The 19,165-nt window shown below is 42.4% G+C and overlaps 1 protein-coding gene across 2 annotated transcripts in view; it reads right to left on the bottom strand.

Moving 5' to 3' along the window:
• SOS1 (SOS Ras/Rac guanine nucleotide exchange factor 1) overlaps positions 1-18,562 on the bottom strand; it is a 157,016-nt gene extending 138,454 nt beyond the window's left edge. For both annotated transcript variants that reach the window (XM_049870289.1, XM_049870290.1), the window contains exon 1: positions 18,378-18,562. In XM_049870289.1, coding sequence (XP_049726246.1) covers positions 18,378-18,464 — 87 coding nt within the window. In that variant the 5' untranslated portion in view covers positions 18,465-18,562. The remainder of the gene's footprint in view (positions 1-18,377) is intronic.
• Between the last annotated feature and the right edge of the window lie 603 nt (positions 18,563-19,165).

Raw genomic sequence — 19,165 nt, 5'->3', positions numbered from 1 at the left:
ACTCAATATCTAATTTATTTGTTAAGAAGCCAGAGGGAACAGCCCAGAGGCAGGAGGATGTCTAGAGAAACAACAGAAAAGTCAACAGTGAGTGATCAGAGACAGTAGGGGGCCAGGTCGCTTTAAGGACTTAGGGCTTGACTCTGAGTGCGATGGAAAGCCAACAAGAAAGTCTTCAGAGTCTCTTTTACAAGGGTTTTCATCTACTGCTGTTCTGTCTTAGCAACCCTACAGGACAGAGCAGAACTGCCCTCTAGGGTTTCCAAGGCTGTAAATCCTTACGGAAGCAGACTGCCACATCTTTCTCCCATGGAGCGACCTTTTGGTTAGCAGCCAAGTGCTTAACCGCCGAGCCATCAGGGCTCCTTGGTAGTTATAAAGAGTAGGGATATTTTAACAGCCTTTTTAGTTGTTACGAATATTCTTTTTTCATACTATACCAAAATCCACAAGTGGTAGTTTCTTAAAGGTTAGTTGCAATGTGGACTCTGAAATCATAGCAACAAACTTTTTGTTCCCTACGTTAAAGATGGTAAGCGGCCCTGGTAGCATAATGATTAAACATTTGGCCGCTAATCAAAAAGGCGATGGTTCAAATCCACCCGCTGTTTTACAGAATGATGTGGCAGTCTGCTTCAGTAAAGATTTACAGCCTTCATAACCGTATGGGGCAGTTCTACTCTGTCCTATATAAGGTCGCTGTGAGTTAGAATCAACTTGACAGCAACTGACTCGGGTTTTTTTAAATCATGATTTCAGGGTTCCCCAAATGGTGCAAACAGTTAACATGCTTGAATGTTACCCAGACGTTAGAGGTTCCAGGCCACCCAGAGGCACCTCAGATGAAAGGCCTGGTGATCTACTTTGAAAAATCCACCCATTAAAAACCCTAAGGCATACTGTTCTGCTCTGACACACACGAGGTTTCCATGAGTCAGGATCCCCTCGATGGCAGTACCTGGTTATCGTGGTTTTAAAGTAATGTGATGTAGAGTAGTTTTATAACACATAGAAAAGTTATTAAATATATGCCAGAAATCAGAGTCCTACCACTGTCTTTAAACAAATTACAGCTGAGAATGTAATTATCGATAAGTACATTCTGTTACAAATTATTGGGCCATATATGGAAATCTGCTTACTTGTAAACGGTTTAGATTATAAGTAAACTAGAAACTGGGACTTGCCTATACAGAAGAAGAAAAGCTTGCTTCAGGAATTATAAAAGAATAACCGGAATTTAAATTGTTCTTAGTTGTCAGCAAGTCAGCTACTTTTTATAAAAAAAGTCTGTGTTAACTAAAATTCCGTTTGGTTTCCTTTTTTTTAACTTAGTATTTGTCTAATTACTTGACTTCTTTTTAGCCCTGAACCAAACTACTTTCTATACTAGGAGTGGCTCCATTTACAATTGTGATGTTTTAACACTCGTGGGTTGACTACAGGTTGTTTTGTTTTTATCACCAGATAAGTTTCATAAAGCATCACTTACATTTTATTTTCTAACTGTACATCCATAATGCTCACCACAGAATGAGCGCTCAACAAATCTAGTGAATAAAACCAAATTCATAAAGATGAGCATGAAAGCAGCATTAGAGCCTCTTTCCCCAAATCACCTTTCTATTATAATTTAAAAATATCTATTTTAAAAACTTTTTTTTTTTTTTAAAAAACAATGTCTGAGCAATTCAGGGTCCATAAAACCAAGACTTTAGGTCACTTCTTTTCTCTCATATATACCTCCACACTCAACTCCAATGGAGGGTTATCAGAATTTGACTTCATGAGGAATTTCATTTAATGCCTCAGTTTACTGAGTCTCAGCATTTTCTAAGCCTGATGTTCTCTGCCTGCCTCTGAGACAGCCCAGCCTAAGGAAAGCCAACAAGAAGTCATCAACAAGGCGTGTACCGCTGGCCTACTCAGGGTGCTACTTACGCTGGTTTGTCTGAAGTGCTCTGGTTCACTAGTTTATATAGTAATAATCTGGGTATCTTTTGCATTGTTTTGTCTTTACTGTTCTGTTCATATTTTTATGCACTGAAGTTTTAAATTATACATTGTATACAAAATACAAACTTTATTTGATAACTACTGAAGCAACTGTGTGCCATTAATTTCAATGGTAGTTAAGTTTTCAACTTTCAAGAATTCACCCTAAGACACCTTTTTTAAAGCATAAGGGTTTTGTTTTTTTCAGGAACAAATTACCCACTTTACGTGGGGAAAGGTTATAATTCAATTATCCCAAATCAGGCAATTCATAGCCACACAGATGACCCTGGCTAGCCACAGAATAAGCCTCTCAGATCTCCAGCCACAGGGAGCATAATTGACTGAGGACCCCAGCTGCTGCAGTCTGAAATCCATCACTGTGTTTGAGCTGAGGCCATGCTTCTCAATGGCTGCTCAGTCAATGACTGAGTCAATGACTGAGTGTGGCAGGCATACTAAGGCAGGCCTATTCCTGGAAGACGCAGAATTCCTGTGATGGGCAATTTTCACTCGAGGACTTCCTGACGGCCATAGCAAAATTTTCTTAGAACTGCACTGCAGTCTAAAACACTTAATCCAAACTTCCTTCCTTCCTTACCTTTCTCCTTTACTTGGAGTCAGACTTACATCATGGTCTGAGGACCCTCCCAGCCTCCTCTGTCTCAGCAGCATTTTCCCTCAGCAGCATTTCCCCTAATAAATTTCCTGCATGCTTAGTCCCATCCTGCCATTTGATTTTCAGAGGACCTGGCTTTACACAACTAAGGCTGCCCTTGAAGCCTCATGTTTTTAAAAATTCTAACCATTTTAAATGAACTATTTCTAAAATATTCACTACTCTATTTACTAAAATAGAATAAACTGAATATGACAATTCTAATGCTTTTTGGAGCCCTGGTGCACAGTGATTAAGTGTTCAGCTGCTAACCAAAAGGCTGGCAGTTCAAATCCAGCAGCTGTTCCTCGGAAACCATATGTGGGAGTTCTACTCTGTCCTACAGGGTCCCTATGAGTCAGAATAAACTCAACGGCAACAGGTTTTTTAGTTTAATGTCTTTTGACTAGTAAAGATTTCAACTAAGACCCACCTAACTCATTAGTAGTAAATTCTTGAGAGGACAGACAGGAACCATATGCAATCAACAAATGTACGCTAAGCACCTATTATAAAAATGAGAAATATGCTAAGCATTATTAGGAATACAAAGGGCCCTATTCTTACCTTCAAGCAACTGCCAATCTAGAAGAGGAGAGACAGATTCAAATAAATTTTAAAAGGCACACCATTGTAAGTGCTACAATTCAGGTATAAGGTACTGTCCTAGTCATCTAGTGCTGCTGTAACAGAAATATCACAAGGGATGGCTTTAACAAAGAGAAATTTATTCTCTCACAGTCTAGTAGGCTACAAGTCCAAATTCAGGGGAAGACTTTCTCTCTGTGTCAGCTCTGGAGGAAGGTCCTTGTCATCAATCTTCCCTTGGTCTGGCAGCATCTCAGCGCAGGAACCTCAGTCCAAAGGATGCACTGTGCTCCTAGTGCTGCTTTCTTGGTGGTATGAGGTCCCATGTCTCTCTGCTCACTTCTCTCCTAATACCTCAAAAGCGACTGGCTTAAAACACAATCTAATCTTGTAGATCTCATCAGTACAACTGCCACTAATCATTATAGAGATAGGATTTACAACACACAGGGAAATCCAAACAGATGACAAAATGGTAGAAAATCACACAATACTGGGAATCATGGCCCAGCCAAATTGATACACATATTTCTGGGGGACACAATTCAATCCATAACAGGTACTTAGGAAATGAAGATATTGACTCTACATAGGCGAGGAGTAGTAGAAAGGCGCTGTAGAGATGGCATTTGAAACGTACTTTGAAATACATCATCAGAGCCTTCAAGTTGCGTACCTGCCTATTATTATCAAGGACAGTCCAACAAAGACACCTTTCATGCTTGCCATACTTGGCTACCCCAAAGCGCAAATCCCTCTCTTATCACAATTCTCTCACATTCTATCTCCAGGGTACTCATCATTTCTTAGTTTACCTCTAAATGCTTTCCTATCCCAGTATTCCTTCTCTCATCACTATCATCACTTAGACTCCCTCAATCAGAAACCTAGGAATTAGCCTGGACTCTCTCTCATTACCCCCACCTACTCAGTTACCAATATACCTCTAAATCTCTCTATAATCCCCTTTTTCTCTATCCTCACTACCACTGCCCTAGTCAAAACCACCACCATCCCGTCCATGAACCGCTGCAAAAGTCTCCTAACTGGATTTCTGGCTCTCATTTAATCCATGCTCCACAGACCAGATAGTGATCCTTCAAAATTCATATTTTATCATCAATACCCTGCTTAAAACCCTTCAGTGACTTCCCATTGCTCCCAAGATCTGGCCCCAAACTCCAGCCACTCAGAACTCCTCAAATGCTGAGTTCCTCCTCTTGGCCTCCAAACCACTACAAATTCTTGGAACACAGTACTTCCTTGTCCTCACCTGGCTAATTCGCACTTCCATTTAAAATGTCACTTCCATCATTTTCAAACATGAGCACTAAAGGATAGTCTCCTAGCCTCCCATTGCTATCCCAAGAACCTTACTCCTTTAGCCCTTTTTCTTTATGGTCCATGATCTCTTTCTACTAACTAGTGCCTTTAAAATTCTTAATTTTTGAATGCAGCATGATCTTTTTTTCAAGTGAAATACTATTTAGATAGAGCTTCAACATGTAAAAGGGCTGAGCTTCTAAGTTTAAAGCAAGGGGTTTCAGAGCCCTCTTCATTCAGCCTCTCTCTCTGAGGCACTTTGTCCTTGAAATCTATGCTGCAGGGCAATTAGAACACCACTGTTCTGTATTATACTGCCTACTCAAAGAAGGCAACACAGTGTAGGGGAAAGAGTTGTCTTTGAAGCCAGATATACTTAGGTTCAAATCAGAATTCTACTCCTTATTAGTTACGAGATCTTGAGCAATTTGCCTCTTTGATGATAGATTTCCTCAGCTGTAAAACTAGTGTGTTACCACCTTGAAAAGTCAGAGTGAAGCCAACTGTAGTATGTAAAGTACCAAACGTAGTACCTAGAATACTGGCATATAGTAGGAACTCAGTGAAAATACTAGCTGCCATGGTTTATCCCAGGAATGTAAGTTTGTATTAATATTCAAAAAGCAATCAATGTAATTCACCTAATAAACACAGTAAGAGAGAAAATTCTTACGACCATTCTAACAGATACAGAAAAATCATCCGACAAAATTCAACACCCACTTATGAGAGGGGAAAAAAATTCTCAGAAAACTAAAAATAGAAGGGGAAATCCTCAATCTGACAAAGGACATCAGTGAAAAACTAACAGCTAACATCATACTTAATGGTGATGTAATGAATGCTTTCCCCCAAGTCTGGAAACAAGGCAAAGATAACCACTCTCAGTGCTTTGATTCAACATCACTGAAGGTTCTAGCTAGTAAAACAAGGCAAGAACAGGAAATAAAAGGCATAAAGATCAGATTGTCTCTATCTGCAGATGACATAATTATGTAGAAAATTATAGATTCTAATAGCAAGGTCATAGGATAGAAGGCCAATATACAAAAATTAACTGTATGTTTATACACTAGCAGCAAATAAGTAGAAGATGAAATTCAAATCTTTAAAAAAACAATTTACATTAAAAAATCAAAATATTCAGGATTAAATTTAACAAACAACATGTAAGTCTTCTACGCTGAAAACTACAAACTGTAGCCGAGAGAAATTAAAAAGTCTAAATAAATGGGAAGATACATCATGTTCATGGGTCCAAAACTTAACAATTAAGATGTCAATCTCCCCAAAATGATCTACATAGATTCAACAGAATTACAATCAAAATTTCAACAATTGTTTTTGTAGAAACTGACAAACTAATTAAAAGTTTATATGGAAATACAAAGATCTAGAAATACTAAAACAATATTTTAAAAAAGAGAAAAAAAAATCGGAGGATTTACACTACCTAACTTAAAGACCCTGGGTGGCGTAGTGGTTAAGTGCTATGGCTGCTAACCAAAGCATCGGCAGTTCGAATCCAGCAGGCACTCCTTGGAAACTCTATGGGGCAGTTCTACTCTGTCCTATAGGGTTGCTATGAGTCGAAATCGACTCGAAGGCACTAGGTTTGGTTTTTTTTTTTTTAACTTAAAGACAGAAGCCCTGGGGGCATAACAGTTAAGCACTCACCAGCTAAATAACAGACTGGCAGTTTGAACCACCCAACTGCAAGAAAGACCTGGCAATCTGCTTTTGCAAAGATTACAGTCAAGAAAACCCTATGGGGCAATTCTACTGTCACATGGGGTCGCTATGAGTCCCAATCAACTCGATGGCACTGAATAACAACTTCAAGACTTACTATAAATTTATAGTAATCAAGACAGTGTGGTACTATCATAAAGATAATTAGAATAAAATAAAATGGAGAGCCTAGAAATAAACTCACATATGGTCATTTTCACAAAAGCTCCAATACAATCCAATGGGGAGAGGAAAGTCTCTTCAATAAATAGTTCTGAAATAACCTGTTATCTGGGCAAATCTGCAGCAACAAAGCTCTTTAAAGTGTTGAAAAGCAAAGATGTCACCTTGAAGACTAAGGCGCCCCTGACCCAAGCCATGGTATTTTCAATCACATCATACGCATGTGAAAGCTGGACAATGAATAAGGAAGACCGAAGAATTGATGCCTTTGAATTGTGGTGTTGGTGAAGAATACTGAATATACCACGGACTGCCAGAAGAACAAACAAATCTGTCTTGGAAGAAGAAGAACCAGAATGCTCCTTGGAAGCAAGGATGGCAAGTCTGTGTCTTACATACTTGGGATGTGCTGTCAGGAGGGATCAGTCCCTGGAGAAGGACACCATGCCTGGTAAAGTACAAGGTCAGAGGAAAAGAGTAAGACCCTCAACGAGGTGGACTGACACAGTGGCTGGAACAATGGGCTCAAGTGTAACATCGATTACAAGGATGATGCATGATGGGGCAGTTTTGTTATGTTGTGCATAGGGTCGCTCTAAGTTGGAACTGACTCAACGGCAAATAACAACAACATAAAGCTTTTAGAAGACAGCATTAGGAGATGTCTTCATGGCTTGGTAGCAGGCAAAGGGTTCTTAGAGAAAGCAATAATCATAGAAGAATAAAAATTGATAAATTTAACGCCGTTAACGTTTGTAAAAATGGCATGGTGGCACCTGTCCTTTTCTAACTTCACAAGGAGGAGGAGGAGGAGAGAATCAAGATCAACATCAGCCCAAGGCAGATTCCTATGGGGTGGAGGTCAGATGTACCTCCTCTCTCCAACTTTTTACCAATTCTGACACGAGCCTGTCCCTCCCAAAGCACTCTCTACTTCTCTTCTGTGCTCGATAATTCATCACAATGGCCACACAGAACTCATGGACAGTACTTACGGTTAAGGGATTACAACTCAGAATCAGGACCAACAGGCCACAGCTCAGATCAGGACCAATAGGCTACAGCTCAGATCAGGACCAAGAGGCTACAGCTCAGGTCAGGACCAACAGGCTACAGCTCAGATCAGGACCAACAGGCTACAGCTCAGGTCAGGATCAGGAAGCACACGAGCAAAGTCTCCCTTCTTCGGTGCAGGACAGCTCTCTCAGCTCCTCTTGTCCATGCAGAGCTCCTCAGAGGCACCTGAGAACAGGCTCTTCTCAGCCCCCTCAGGACAGGCTTCTCTTAGCCCCCTCACAACACGCTCCTCTTGGCCCTGGCCTCTGCTCTGCTCAGCCAAGTGTTACAAAGCTCTCCAGCTCCCACGATAAGTGCCCAGAGGTACCCTACTCCCACAGAAAGCCTCCTGCCCAAAGGCACTCAGCTCTCTCACTCTGTGTGGGCTGGCAAGCCTAGCTCTGCCAACAAGTACCCAGAGGCATCCCACTCCTCCAGCAAGCCTCCTCCCCGGAAGTGCTCAGCTCTCTCACTCTGTGGGTCAGCGTGCTCACTACAGCTCCTCTCTCGTGGGCCAGAAAGCCCACCGTAGCCATCTTGCATTAGTCAGGCTCAGCTGCTGCCATTTCTTTGCTGCGCTTGCTGCTGCTTCTCACCACCTCATACCTTCTCCAGTGCCACAGCTCTCTGTCTCCCGAGTCTAGGAGGCTCTCAGAGCAGGGACCCCAGGTCCAAAGGACGTGCTCTACTCCTGGCTCTTCTTGGTTGTAGTGCGGTTCCCCCTCTCTTGTTCTGGGATTGGCTCTTTTTAAAACTAGCAAAATGGCAAATTGACCAATCTCCTAAAAGGGTTCCATATACCTTATTTGCCTGGTCCCACCCCCACAAGGGTTCCATGTACTTTATTTGTATTAACAGCCTGTCCAATCCTTTTGTTGGGCCACAAAGACCTTATTTGCATAGTCTCACCCAATCATTGTGGGAGTTACAAGACCATGCCTGGCTAAAAGGGCCATATTAAGTAACTCGTTTTACCACAATGTTAAGAACTCTGTTCAACAAAAAAAATCCTTAGGGGGGAAAGAATAAATGGGGCTAGGGCAACTGGGTTTCCACATGCAAAAGAATGAACCTGGATGCATACCTCACATCATTTATGAAAATTAACTCAAAATGAATCAAGAACCTAAATATAAACTAAAACCATAGAAAACTCTTAGGAGAAAACATAGGGGTAATGGTTCCAGACCTAGTTTTCTAACAATGGATTCAGATATGTCACTGAAAGCACAAGCAACAAAAGACAAAATAGATAAATGGAACTTTATCAAAATTAAAAACTTTGTCCAAAGGACTTTATCAACAAAGTAAAGAGACAACCTATAGACCGGGAGAAATTTTTCAGGAACCATATACCTGATGAGGGTTCAATATCTAGAATATATACAGAACTCCTACAACTTAACAACAACGAGACAAACAATCCAATCAAAAAATAGGCAAAGCGCCTGAATATGCCATCTCACAAACAAGAAACACATGAAAAGATGCTCAACATCATTAGTCATTACAGAAATGCAAATCAAAACTGCAATGAGATATTACTTCACCCCCACTGAGATGGGTATGATTTAAAAAAAAAAAAAATTAAAACAACAGGTATTAGCAAGGATATGAAGAAACTGGAAATCTCATCCACTGCTGGTGGGGCTGTAAAGCAGTACATTGGCTGTGGAAAACAGTTGGGTAGTTGCTCAAAAAATTAAAAAATTAAATGTAGAGTTACCACATAATCCAGTAATTCCACTCCTAGGTACATCCCAAAAAATTGACAGCAGGAATGCAAACAGATACTTGTATACCCGTGTTCACTGCAGTACTACTCACAATACCCAAAAGGTGGAAAAAAACTAAAGGTCCATCAGCAGATGAGTGCATAAACAAAATATGGTACATACATGCAATGGAAAGCTATTCAGCCATGAAGAGAAACTAAGTCCTGATACATGCTACAACATGGATGAATCCTGGAAACACTATATTGAGATATTGAGTGAAATATGTCCATCACAAAAGGATAAATACTCTATGATTCCACTTACAGGAAATGTGTAGACTAAGCAAATGTAGACTGCTAACTGAAAGATCGGCAGTTCAAACCCACCAGCCACTCCATGGGAGAAAGATGTGGCAGTCTACTTCCATAAAGATTACAGCCTTGGAAACCCTATGGGACAGTTCTACCTACAGGGCTGCTTTGAGTCCAAATCAACTCAATGGCAGTGAGCTTGGTTTTGGTTTTACAGAGGCCAAAGCTTATAAGTGGTTACCAGGGGTGAGGGAGTAGGAAAGAGGGAGTCATTGCTTAGGGAGCACTGACCTTCCGTCAACGGTGGTGGAAAATACAGAAACAGATAGTGGTGATGATTGCACAATATGATGAGTGTAATTAATGTCACTGAATTGTACATATGAAAAATGTTGAAATTACAAATGTTTTGTTGTATATAGACTTACCACAATTAAAAAGACAGGCGAAAAAATTTCTTAAGAAAATGAATAGGCAAGCCACTGGCTAGCATAAAATATTCACAAAACGTATGTCTGACAAAGGATATATAAAGTTACCTGGATATACAAAGAGCTCCTACAGCTCAATACTAAAAAGAAAAATAATCCAATTTTTTAAATAGGCCAAGGATTTGGGCAGACACTGACCAAAGAAAGTTACATGAACGGCCAGTAAGAACATTGGGTAATATAAATTAAAACCGCAATGAATTGCCACTACACATCCACCAGAAAAACTAAAATTGAAGACTGATAACGTCAAATGTTGGCAAAGATATGAAGCAACTGGAAGTCTCACACATTGCTGATAGGAATGTAAGATGGTATAACTACTTCAGAAAAAGATCATCAGTTTCTTTAAAAAACTAAACAGACATCTGCCCTATGAGCCATGTGTCCTGGTACTTACTCAAGAAAAACGAAAACATATGTCTACAAGAAGACTTGCACAGAAACATTAACGGCAGCTCTATTCATAACAGCCCCAAAATGGAAACAGCCCAGATATCCATTCACAGGAGAATAATCTGTGACATATTCATATGATGGAAAAAAGGAATGAATTCTTGATCTATACAACCTCAAATGCCTTAACAAAAGGATGTATACCATATGATTCAACTTACATAATGTTTTAGAACAAATAAAATTAATCTACGGTGGGGTAAAAGATCAGAACAGAGGTTGCCTATGGGAGGTGGGGGTAGAGAATGAGAAGGCACATGACGGAAATTTCAGGGGTGAAGGTAATGTTCTATGTCTTCATAGAGGTTTGGGATACACAGGTGTATGCATTTGTCAAAATTCATTAAATGGTACACTAAACACTTGTGTATTCTATTGTATGTAAATTTAATTCACTATAAACAAATCTTGAACTTTAATTAATGATATGCATGCTGAAGTGTTTATGGGTGTGGTGTACTACTCTGCAACCTTGAAATGCATCAAACCATATGATGGATTGGTGAAGGGGTGGATACGTATATAATAAACAGGTAAAATGTTAATTGTAGAATCTATTTGACCAGTATGAATGTTCACTGTATTCTTTCAATTTTTCTGTATATTTGAAATTTTCATTATGAAATATTGGAGGGGAAACCTGATCACAAAATAATCCTAAAATGAAATGCAAAATTTTTTCCTATTCCATCTATAGTTATAATAAATAATACCTTATGGGGTGGGGAACAGTTATCACTTTTATTATTATTTGGCTAAAGCGTCCTCATTATTGTTATTTATGGACCTCCCTGCCTCTCCTGGATTACAGTTGTCTTCTTCACTACAATTCTCATGGACTTCATCATCCATGTCTGCAACCCATCATTCAGTATACTAACTTCAGAGCTCCTAACTCTCATTTCCTTCATCTCTGGAATCTTAAAACTCCAAAATTAAAAGAAAGTATCACCATCTCTAATTGTAATCCCCTATATGCTCCCACGGGAGCCCTGGTGGCACAGTAGTTAAGAGTTCGGCTGCTAACCAAAAAACGGGTCAGCAGTTCTAACCCACCACCGCTCCTTGGAAACCCTATGGGGGAGCTCTACTCTGTCCTATAAGGTAGCTATGAGTCAGAATCAACTCGTAGGCAACGAGTGTGGTTTTTTTTTTTTTTTTTTTTTTTGGTATCTGCTCCCACTGCCCTCCTCTTTCAACTCGTCAAGATTCTAATCCATAGAGCCCTCATTTTTCTTTCAGTCCATCACCTCCCTTGTAACTTTACTTCCACCCGATCAACTAAAATACCCCTACTCTCTGTCTCTACTGCAGCCACCTACAACCAACCATCTTCTTTAGCCCGTCACCTGAATTGGTAAGTGTTGCTGGAGAAAAACCCCATGACCACCAGACCAATGAATGCTACTCCAAATGTGTGGTCTCCACACTCAGCATAGCTCAGCAATTCCTTTCTAGGTCACTGGGGGCTCCTTCTGCACACGCCAGAGCAGCTACTCCAAAACTTCATCACTCATCTTAAATTCCTGACTGATTTCTCCCTTCTCACTCTATGTAAAGCATTTTGCTTTCCATTTAATCACGAAAACAGAGGCTACCTGGTATGAAGTCCTGCTCCCCAACATACAACCAAAAAACCCAAACCCACTGCCACTGAGTCAATGCCAACTAATAGCGACCTTACAGGACAGAAAAGAATTGCACCATCGGGTTTCCAAGGCTGAAATCTTTATGGAAGCAGATTGCCACACCCTTCTCCCGCCCCAACATACAAACACATCTTTATTTCCTTCCCTTGTATCTCAGAAGAAGGATGTCATCTCCCCTGCTGGATGTAGCATAACATACCGAAAAACCAAACCCGTTGCTGTCAAATTGATTCTGACTCATAACTGACCCTAACCCAGTACGCAGTAGTGTTTAAAAATACAGACTCTGTAACCAAATTACATGGACAAATTTCTTAACCTTTCCAAACCTCAGTCTTCTCTCCCATAAAATGGAAGCAATAATACTATCTTGTGAGAATTAAATCAAAACACATGTGAAGCACTCAAAATAGTACTTGACAGAATAGTTCAAGGCAAATCCCGTTGCCTGTGATCCTGAGCTCATCTCCTCCTCGTCCAGCATTCTCTGCCAGGCCGTTCCTCACAAGTTCTAAAATATATACTTCTGCCACCTTCAAAGAATAAAAAGTCTTCTCCAACCTTGAATCCCCTTCTTGCCACAGCAGTATCTCTTTCCCTTCATCACTAAGCTTCTTGAAAAAAAAAAGAGTCTCGAGGGGAAAAAATTATCTGTCCTTGCTATTCTGATTCTTCCCAGGCTAGTCCACGTTCTACCCTCACACTGAAACTGCTCTAACATAAGTGACCTTTTAGCTGGCAAATCTAACGCTTTCAAGCACCTTATTTGACTTTTCTGTAGCCTGACGTAGTTAACAACTCTTTTCTTGAATATCCTTCATTCAGCTTCTCAGACACTAACGGTTTTCTCCTTCCTTCTGACTTCTTCCATCTCAATCTCCTTTCCTCATTCCTCTTTCTTTGCCTTCCCCCTAAACAGTACTGTCTGCCACCTTCTCCAGTTCTCTTTCAGTCATACTGTAATCATTTTCAGTGGGTGACCTCATCTATTCTTTTTTTTTACCAGCTTTATTGAGGTATAATCAACACACAATAAAGGATACAATCTGATGACTTTTAGCATACGTATACAATCCTGAAACCATATGCATAACCAAAATAAATTAACATAAAAGCCACCCAAGACAACCACTGATCTGCTTTTTGTCACTATAGCTTAGTTTCCATTTTCCAGAATTTTATGTAAACAACTATACAACATCTACTCTTTTTTGGCCTGGCTTCTTTCATATAGCATAATTATTTCGAAATCCATCCATGTTGTCATGTATATCAACAATTCATTCTTTTTTATTGCTGAATGGTATGCTATTGGATGGCTACACCACAATTTGAAATTCACCTGCTGATGGGCATTTCAGTTGTTTCAGGTTTGGGCCTAAATAAAGTTGCTGTGAACATTCACGTCCTTGTATGGATACTGCTGTTAGCTGCCGAATCAGCCTGACTCTTGGCAACCCCATGCACAATGGGATTGGACCACTGTGATCCCCATCATTTTCATTAGCTGATTTTTCGGAAGTAGATGATTGCCAGGCCTTTCTTCCTAGTCTGTCTTAGTCTGGAAGCTCTACTGAAACCCGTTTAGTATCATACCAACACACGAGCCTCCAACAGCAGACTGATGGTGGCAGCTGCATTTAAGATTCATAGGCCAGGAATCGAGCCAAGCATGGAAGGCGAGAATTCTACCACTGAATCACTGCCCCCTTTGTATGGATATAAAAATATAAAAACCTGCTGCCGCTGAGTCGATTCCAACTCAGAGCAACCCTACAGGACAGAGTAGAACCATTAGGTTTCCAAGGAGCACCTGCTGGATTCCAACTACCAACCTTTTGCTTAGCAGCCATAGCTCTTAACCCCTACACCACCAGAGTTTCCTTGTATGGATATACAAAACCCAACCCAGTGCCGTCAAGTCGATTCCAACTCATGTATGGATCTATTCTTATGGCTTTACTTAAACACCAAGAGTCCCAATTCTCCTTGCCCAGATACCAACCACCACTTGCAAGTTGGAAAAGTCCACTTGGATAACCCAAAAGGGCTTTGAAATCTGCAGGTCTAAAAACTCACCTTATTATACCACTCATCTCTCCAACTGCTTCTCCTCCTCCATTCTCTATCCAGATTAAATACACTCAATCCAGAAACTTGGAGACTCTTCCTGCTCCCTCACCACTCTCCCAAATCACTCAGTGAGTTACTAAAAAGCCAAACTAAACCCGTTGCCAGAGAGTCAATTCTGACTCACAGCAAACCATAGGAAAGAGTAGAGCTGCCCCATAGGGTTTCCAAGGATATAAATCTTTATGGAGGCAGATTGCTACATCTGTATCCCACAGAGCAGCTGGTGAGCTCAGACCACCAACCTTTCAGTTAGCAGCCGAGAGCTTTAATCACTGTATGTCAATTGTGCCCTTTAAACATCTCTCAAATAAAATCTATTCCCACAATTCCATCCAAATGGATCCTTAGTTCGAATAAATGTCGTCTCTTGGCTGAACTATTAAACTAGCCTCCTAACTTTTCTCCTTACTTCAGGTCCACATTCTTCTCCAATCCATTTTCCATCCTATGGTCAAAGTGAACTGTCTAAAATTCATATCTGATGTTAATCTGTTTACAAATCCTCAATGGCTTCTTCTCCCAAGGTAAAATTAAAATTCCTTAGCTTAACATATAAAAAAATTCTCTATAAACCAGGCTCATCCTCTGACACTCCCCATCATGTTCTAATTCAGGCATTTCTAGAATATGTCTTTTGTCTTTTTATCCTTAGTGTTGGGGTCATGCAGTAGGATGTTCTGGGCATATTCAGGAAAGAAGTAGTCAGTCTAGTCTGGCTAAAGCATAAGAATATGAATGATTATGATAAGCAATTTAGTTAGAAAAACTAGATCAATGATCACTATCAGCTCCACGCTAGAGACTGCATACTTCATTCTAGGCCCTTAAAAAGACATCAACTATTCTGAACAAGGGCATGACATGTTCAGAAGTGTACTTTAACTTGTGAAATTTGCAAAATACACAAAGGAGACGTGGGAGGGGACGGTGAACTCACTTAAGAGGCTATTGCAGTAGTTTGGGAAAGGGAACTCAATTAAAGCAACTGGAGTAGGAAGGGATAGCTTCCAAGAACACGTCAAGGGGCAACAAATCTAAGTTTTGCCTGGTTGTGGACAATAATGCCAAGACAGATATCAGAGATGATTCCAAAGTTTTGAGCCAGTCAAATAAAATAATAAGGCCATTAAATCAGTTTCTATCGAACTGATCCTAACTCATGGCAACCCCACGTGTGTCAGAGTAGAACTGCGCTGCCTAGGGTTTTCAATGGCTGTGCACTTTCAAAAGTAGATTGCCTGGCCTTTCTTCCAAGGTGCCTGTGGGTGGATTCGAACTACCAACCTTTAAGTTAGTAGCCAAGCGCTTAACCAGTTGTGCCACCCAGAGACTTCATAAATCAAGAAGAAATACTAGAAAATGTTAGGTGGAAGGAAGAGAGTTGATGGTTTTAGTTTGGGAAATACTGTGTTTAAGGGACGTGAAAGAAATATACGTATTCCCACACCCATTCATTCAAATAATACGAGTGCCTACGAGGTGTCTGAATATGCATGGGAGACAAAATGAAAAGTAAGACATCATCTGTGTTCTCAAGGAGCATCCAATCTAGTAGCAAAGGTGGGGGACAAATAAATGTTGTTAGGTGCCCAGCGAGATGATTGACTCACAGTGACCGCCAACTGCCCCACAGGGTTTTCTAGGCTGTAATCTTAAGGGAAGTAGATCACCAGGCCTTTCTACCATGAAGTTGCCAATCTGTTGTTTAGTGGCAGAACCTTTGCACCACTAGAGCTCCTTAGACAAGTAAATAAGAACTTAAAATTCACTGTTAAGTACTAGCCTGGAGTGCTAAAAGAAAACAAAGGAGGACTATCCAATTCAGCCCTGTAGATTCAAGAAAAACTCTGACATGGAGAATGAGTTCTGAAGGAGTAGAGTTAGGCCAGGCAAAGAAGGGCGGCCCAGGTGAAGGAAACAGCAAGTATAAACAGCCTCAGGTAAGAGAACACAACAGTTGGACACAAACAGTTCAATAAGTCTGATGGAAGAGTTCAAGATGTGGAGATACCCAGGTGAAATGTTCAGCAGGCAGGTGAAAATTCAGGTGTTCAGCTCCCTAGAGCATATCCAGATATGAAATATATTTTCAATCTTAGGTGGCTTAGAATCAATAATGAGTATATGAATGAGGATTGGAAGAACATTACATATCAGGTTGATGTGTACGCTTTCGCCTTTGCCTCCTCACCATCACTTCTACTGCCATCAGATAGTCATCTCTCTGCTTAAAGTGAATGCTGGTTTCAGTAATAAGCAAAGTTGACCAGTGGGGATTGTGGTAAACTGGAGATACATGCCTTGCTCAAAGGGATCAGCCATTTACTCAGCTCCAGCCTTACCTGAATGTCAGTTCAATACAAAAAGATCTTCCTATTCTTCAAGAAATGTTGAAAATTCAAATTGCACATAATATCTCCCGTTTTTAAATGCTGGCAGCAAATTACATTTAAAAATAACAAAACAATATTGTGCCAGCCAACAAAATGCTTCCATGGACAGAATTCAGCAATGGCCACCAGCATGGCAGAGTTAGACCAGCTCTGCCAACTCCTACACCACTCTTTCCCCTACTTCACAGGACCCTTAACTGATAGGTTATCGTGGCAGTTACCTCAAATTAGGAGTTAACTGATTCTGAACAAAATGGCCCCAAACTGATAATGTTTGAGTTCTTTTTATGTTTTCAAGCAATTTGTCTACCTCCCTGTCAGAATACCTGCTTCTAGCATCACAGAGACCTCCTACCACCCCCCCCCCCATCTATTACAAGCTAAAAAGCCAAGCCTGCAAATAAAGCAAAAGCAAACAGATGGAAAGCCTGATGGGATTTCTAAGGAGGAATAAGGTATATAAGCCATACGTTGTCTCTCTGGTTTTCTTAAAAAACAACATGTCAACAGTATTTGTAAAATTGTTGAGAAAAAAAGACAGTAACTTAAACCTGAAATTTTGAGGATATTCTGCTAACTAACTAGTTTCCACAGTAAAAACCAAAGAGGGGGAGGGGAAGAACAAGGCAAAAGGGAAAGTAAAAGTTGCCGGCCTTTGACAAATAACAGACACCTTTTAAGAAACATTTTTCAAAAGTATAAATATTTTGCACAAAAAGTACACGATAATCTCAATTGTTAAAATATATTTTAACAAGATAACATGAAACATTCTTTGAGCAACAAGAAACCGGGATTCAAGAAGAGTAAAGCGATCTCTATACTTACAGAAAAGGTAAGAGAAAAGAAGAAAACAAAAAAATACTCTGGTAGTTGTTTTTAAAGTCATTCAACACATCAGTCTCTGATGTTCTGAGGTGTATATTAAGTCACAACGTTGCTTTTCGAAGCTACTACAATGTAGCAACATTTCCTAATTATACTGAAACATTTAAAAGCACAGAACACGGTGTAGAACCTGAGATAACAATGTGGCAAACCTGAAGAAACATACAAAGGTTAAAAAGGTTTGTAATCAACAAACCAAACGACAGATTCAGATTTTCAGGCTCTCAGAAAACAACAACAACCAAAACCCTTAAAATAATGGCATCTGCACCCACCCCTGTTACTCGGAAGAGTGGAGGAATCTGGAGGAATGGGGAGTGATTACTGAGGTCGAGCAGAGCAAGCCGTGTTTCTCTTGCTACTGGCAGGAGAGCTCTGCAATTACTTAGGGCAAGCATTCTGGCCAGAGCACTCTTCGAGCCCACTAAAATGAGCAGGCTGGACGCCTACAACGGAGGCTGACAGCAGCTCCTGGTAAAACGAAGGCGGAAAAGTGGCCTGCTTTGACCTCCACTAAAAACCCGGGCTCCTCCAACTGGTGTCTCCGAATCAAGGGGCAGGGCATTCCTCGCTCAGTGGTTGGATTATTCGGACAACTCTCCCTGGCTTCCTGCGGCCTTCCCACAGCCCGGGTAATGTCAACACCGAGAGCCAGCCCAATGTGGGGAAGCTCTCAGCGTGCCGTCCCTTCGGTGAGGCCGGGAAGAAAGACGGCCCTGCGCGCCCCGCCTCCCCAGCCCTTGGCCGGCCCCGGCGCCCTCGCCGGGGCTGCAGTCGGGAAGCGGGGTCCCGCGCGCTCCTCACCTTCTTCAGCGCTGGCACCAGCAGCCCCCGCCACTTGGGCGCGTTCTCTTCGCTGAAAAACTCGTACGGCAGCTGCTGCGCCTGCATGGTGCCCCCGGGGCGCCTCTGGGCGGGGAGGGGGCGGCGGAGGCCGGGCCGAGGAGCCGCGAGAGGGCGAGCTCGCTGCGCTGAGCAGGGCCGCGGCCCCGCCGGACGGCCCGGCCCCCTCGGGGCGCCGCGCTGCCGGGCTAGCCCTGGCGAGGGGCCTGGGGGGCGAGGCCCGCGCCCGGCCACCCACCCGACACGGGCACCAGCCGCCAAGAGCGAACGCAGCCCGGAGGCGGCGGCGGCGGCATCCCGCACCACCGCCCCGGGGCCGGGCCCCCACCCCTCCCCGGCCCGCCGGCGCCGCCCCGGGCTGCCCTCCGCTGCGGCCGCCGCGCGCCCGTCCGCCGGGGCTGCGCTCCCGGGCCCGGCCTGGCCCCGCGGCGGAGCTGGCGGCGGGGGGAGGGCGTGTGGAGGGGCGCTCGGGGAGCGGCGCTCGCTCCGCGCAGCAGGGACCCCGAAACGCGCGAAGCTCCGCGCGGGGCGGAGCGGGGCCGGGGTCTCGCGGGGAAGGGGAAGGGCCCGAGGTCGTTGCGGGCAATCCGGCCGCCTGAGGTGCCGCCGCGGCCGCCGCCGACGCCGGTGTAGCGCTGGAGCTTCCTACTTGCGAACTGAACCTGCTGGCTACTGAGCATGCGCCGCCGGGCCGGAGTGGCTCGCTCCGGGTTTTCTGGCTCACCCGGGAAGGAGGCGAAGCTCGCGGG

The sequence above is a fragment of the Elephas maximus genome, chromosome 26 (genome assembly GCF_024166365.1).
Source record: "Elephas maximus indicus isolate mEleMax1 chromosome 26, mEleMax1 primary haplotype, whole genome shotgun sequence".
NCBI classification, from domain to species: Eukaryota; Metazoa; Chordata; class Mammalia; order Proboscidea; family Elephantidae; genus Elephas; species Elephas maximus.
This window is presented reverse-complemented; position numbering and strand designations above follow the sequence as displayed.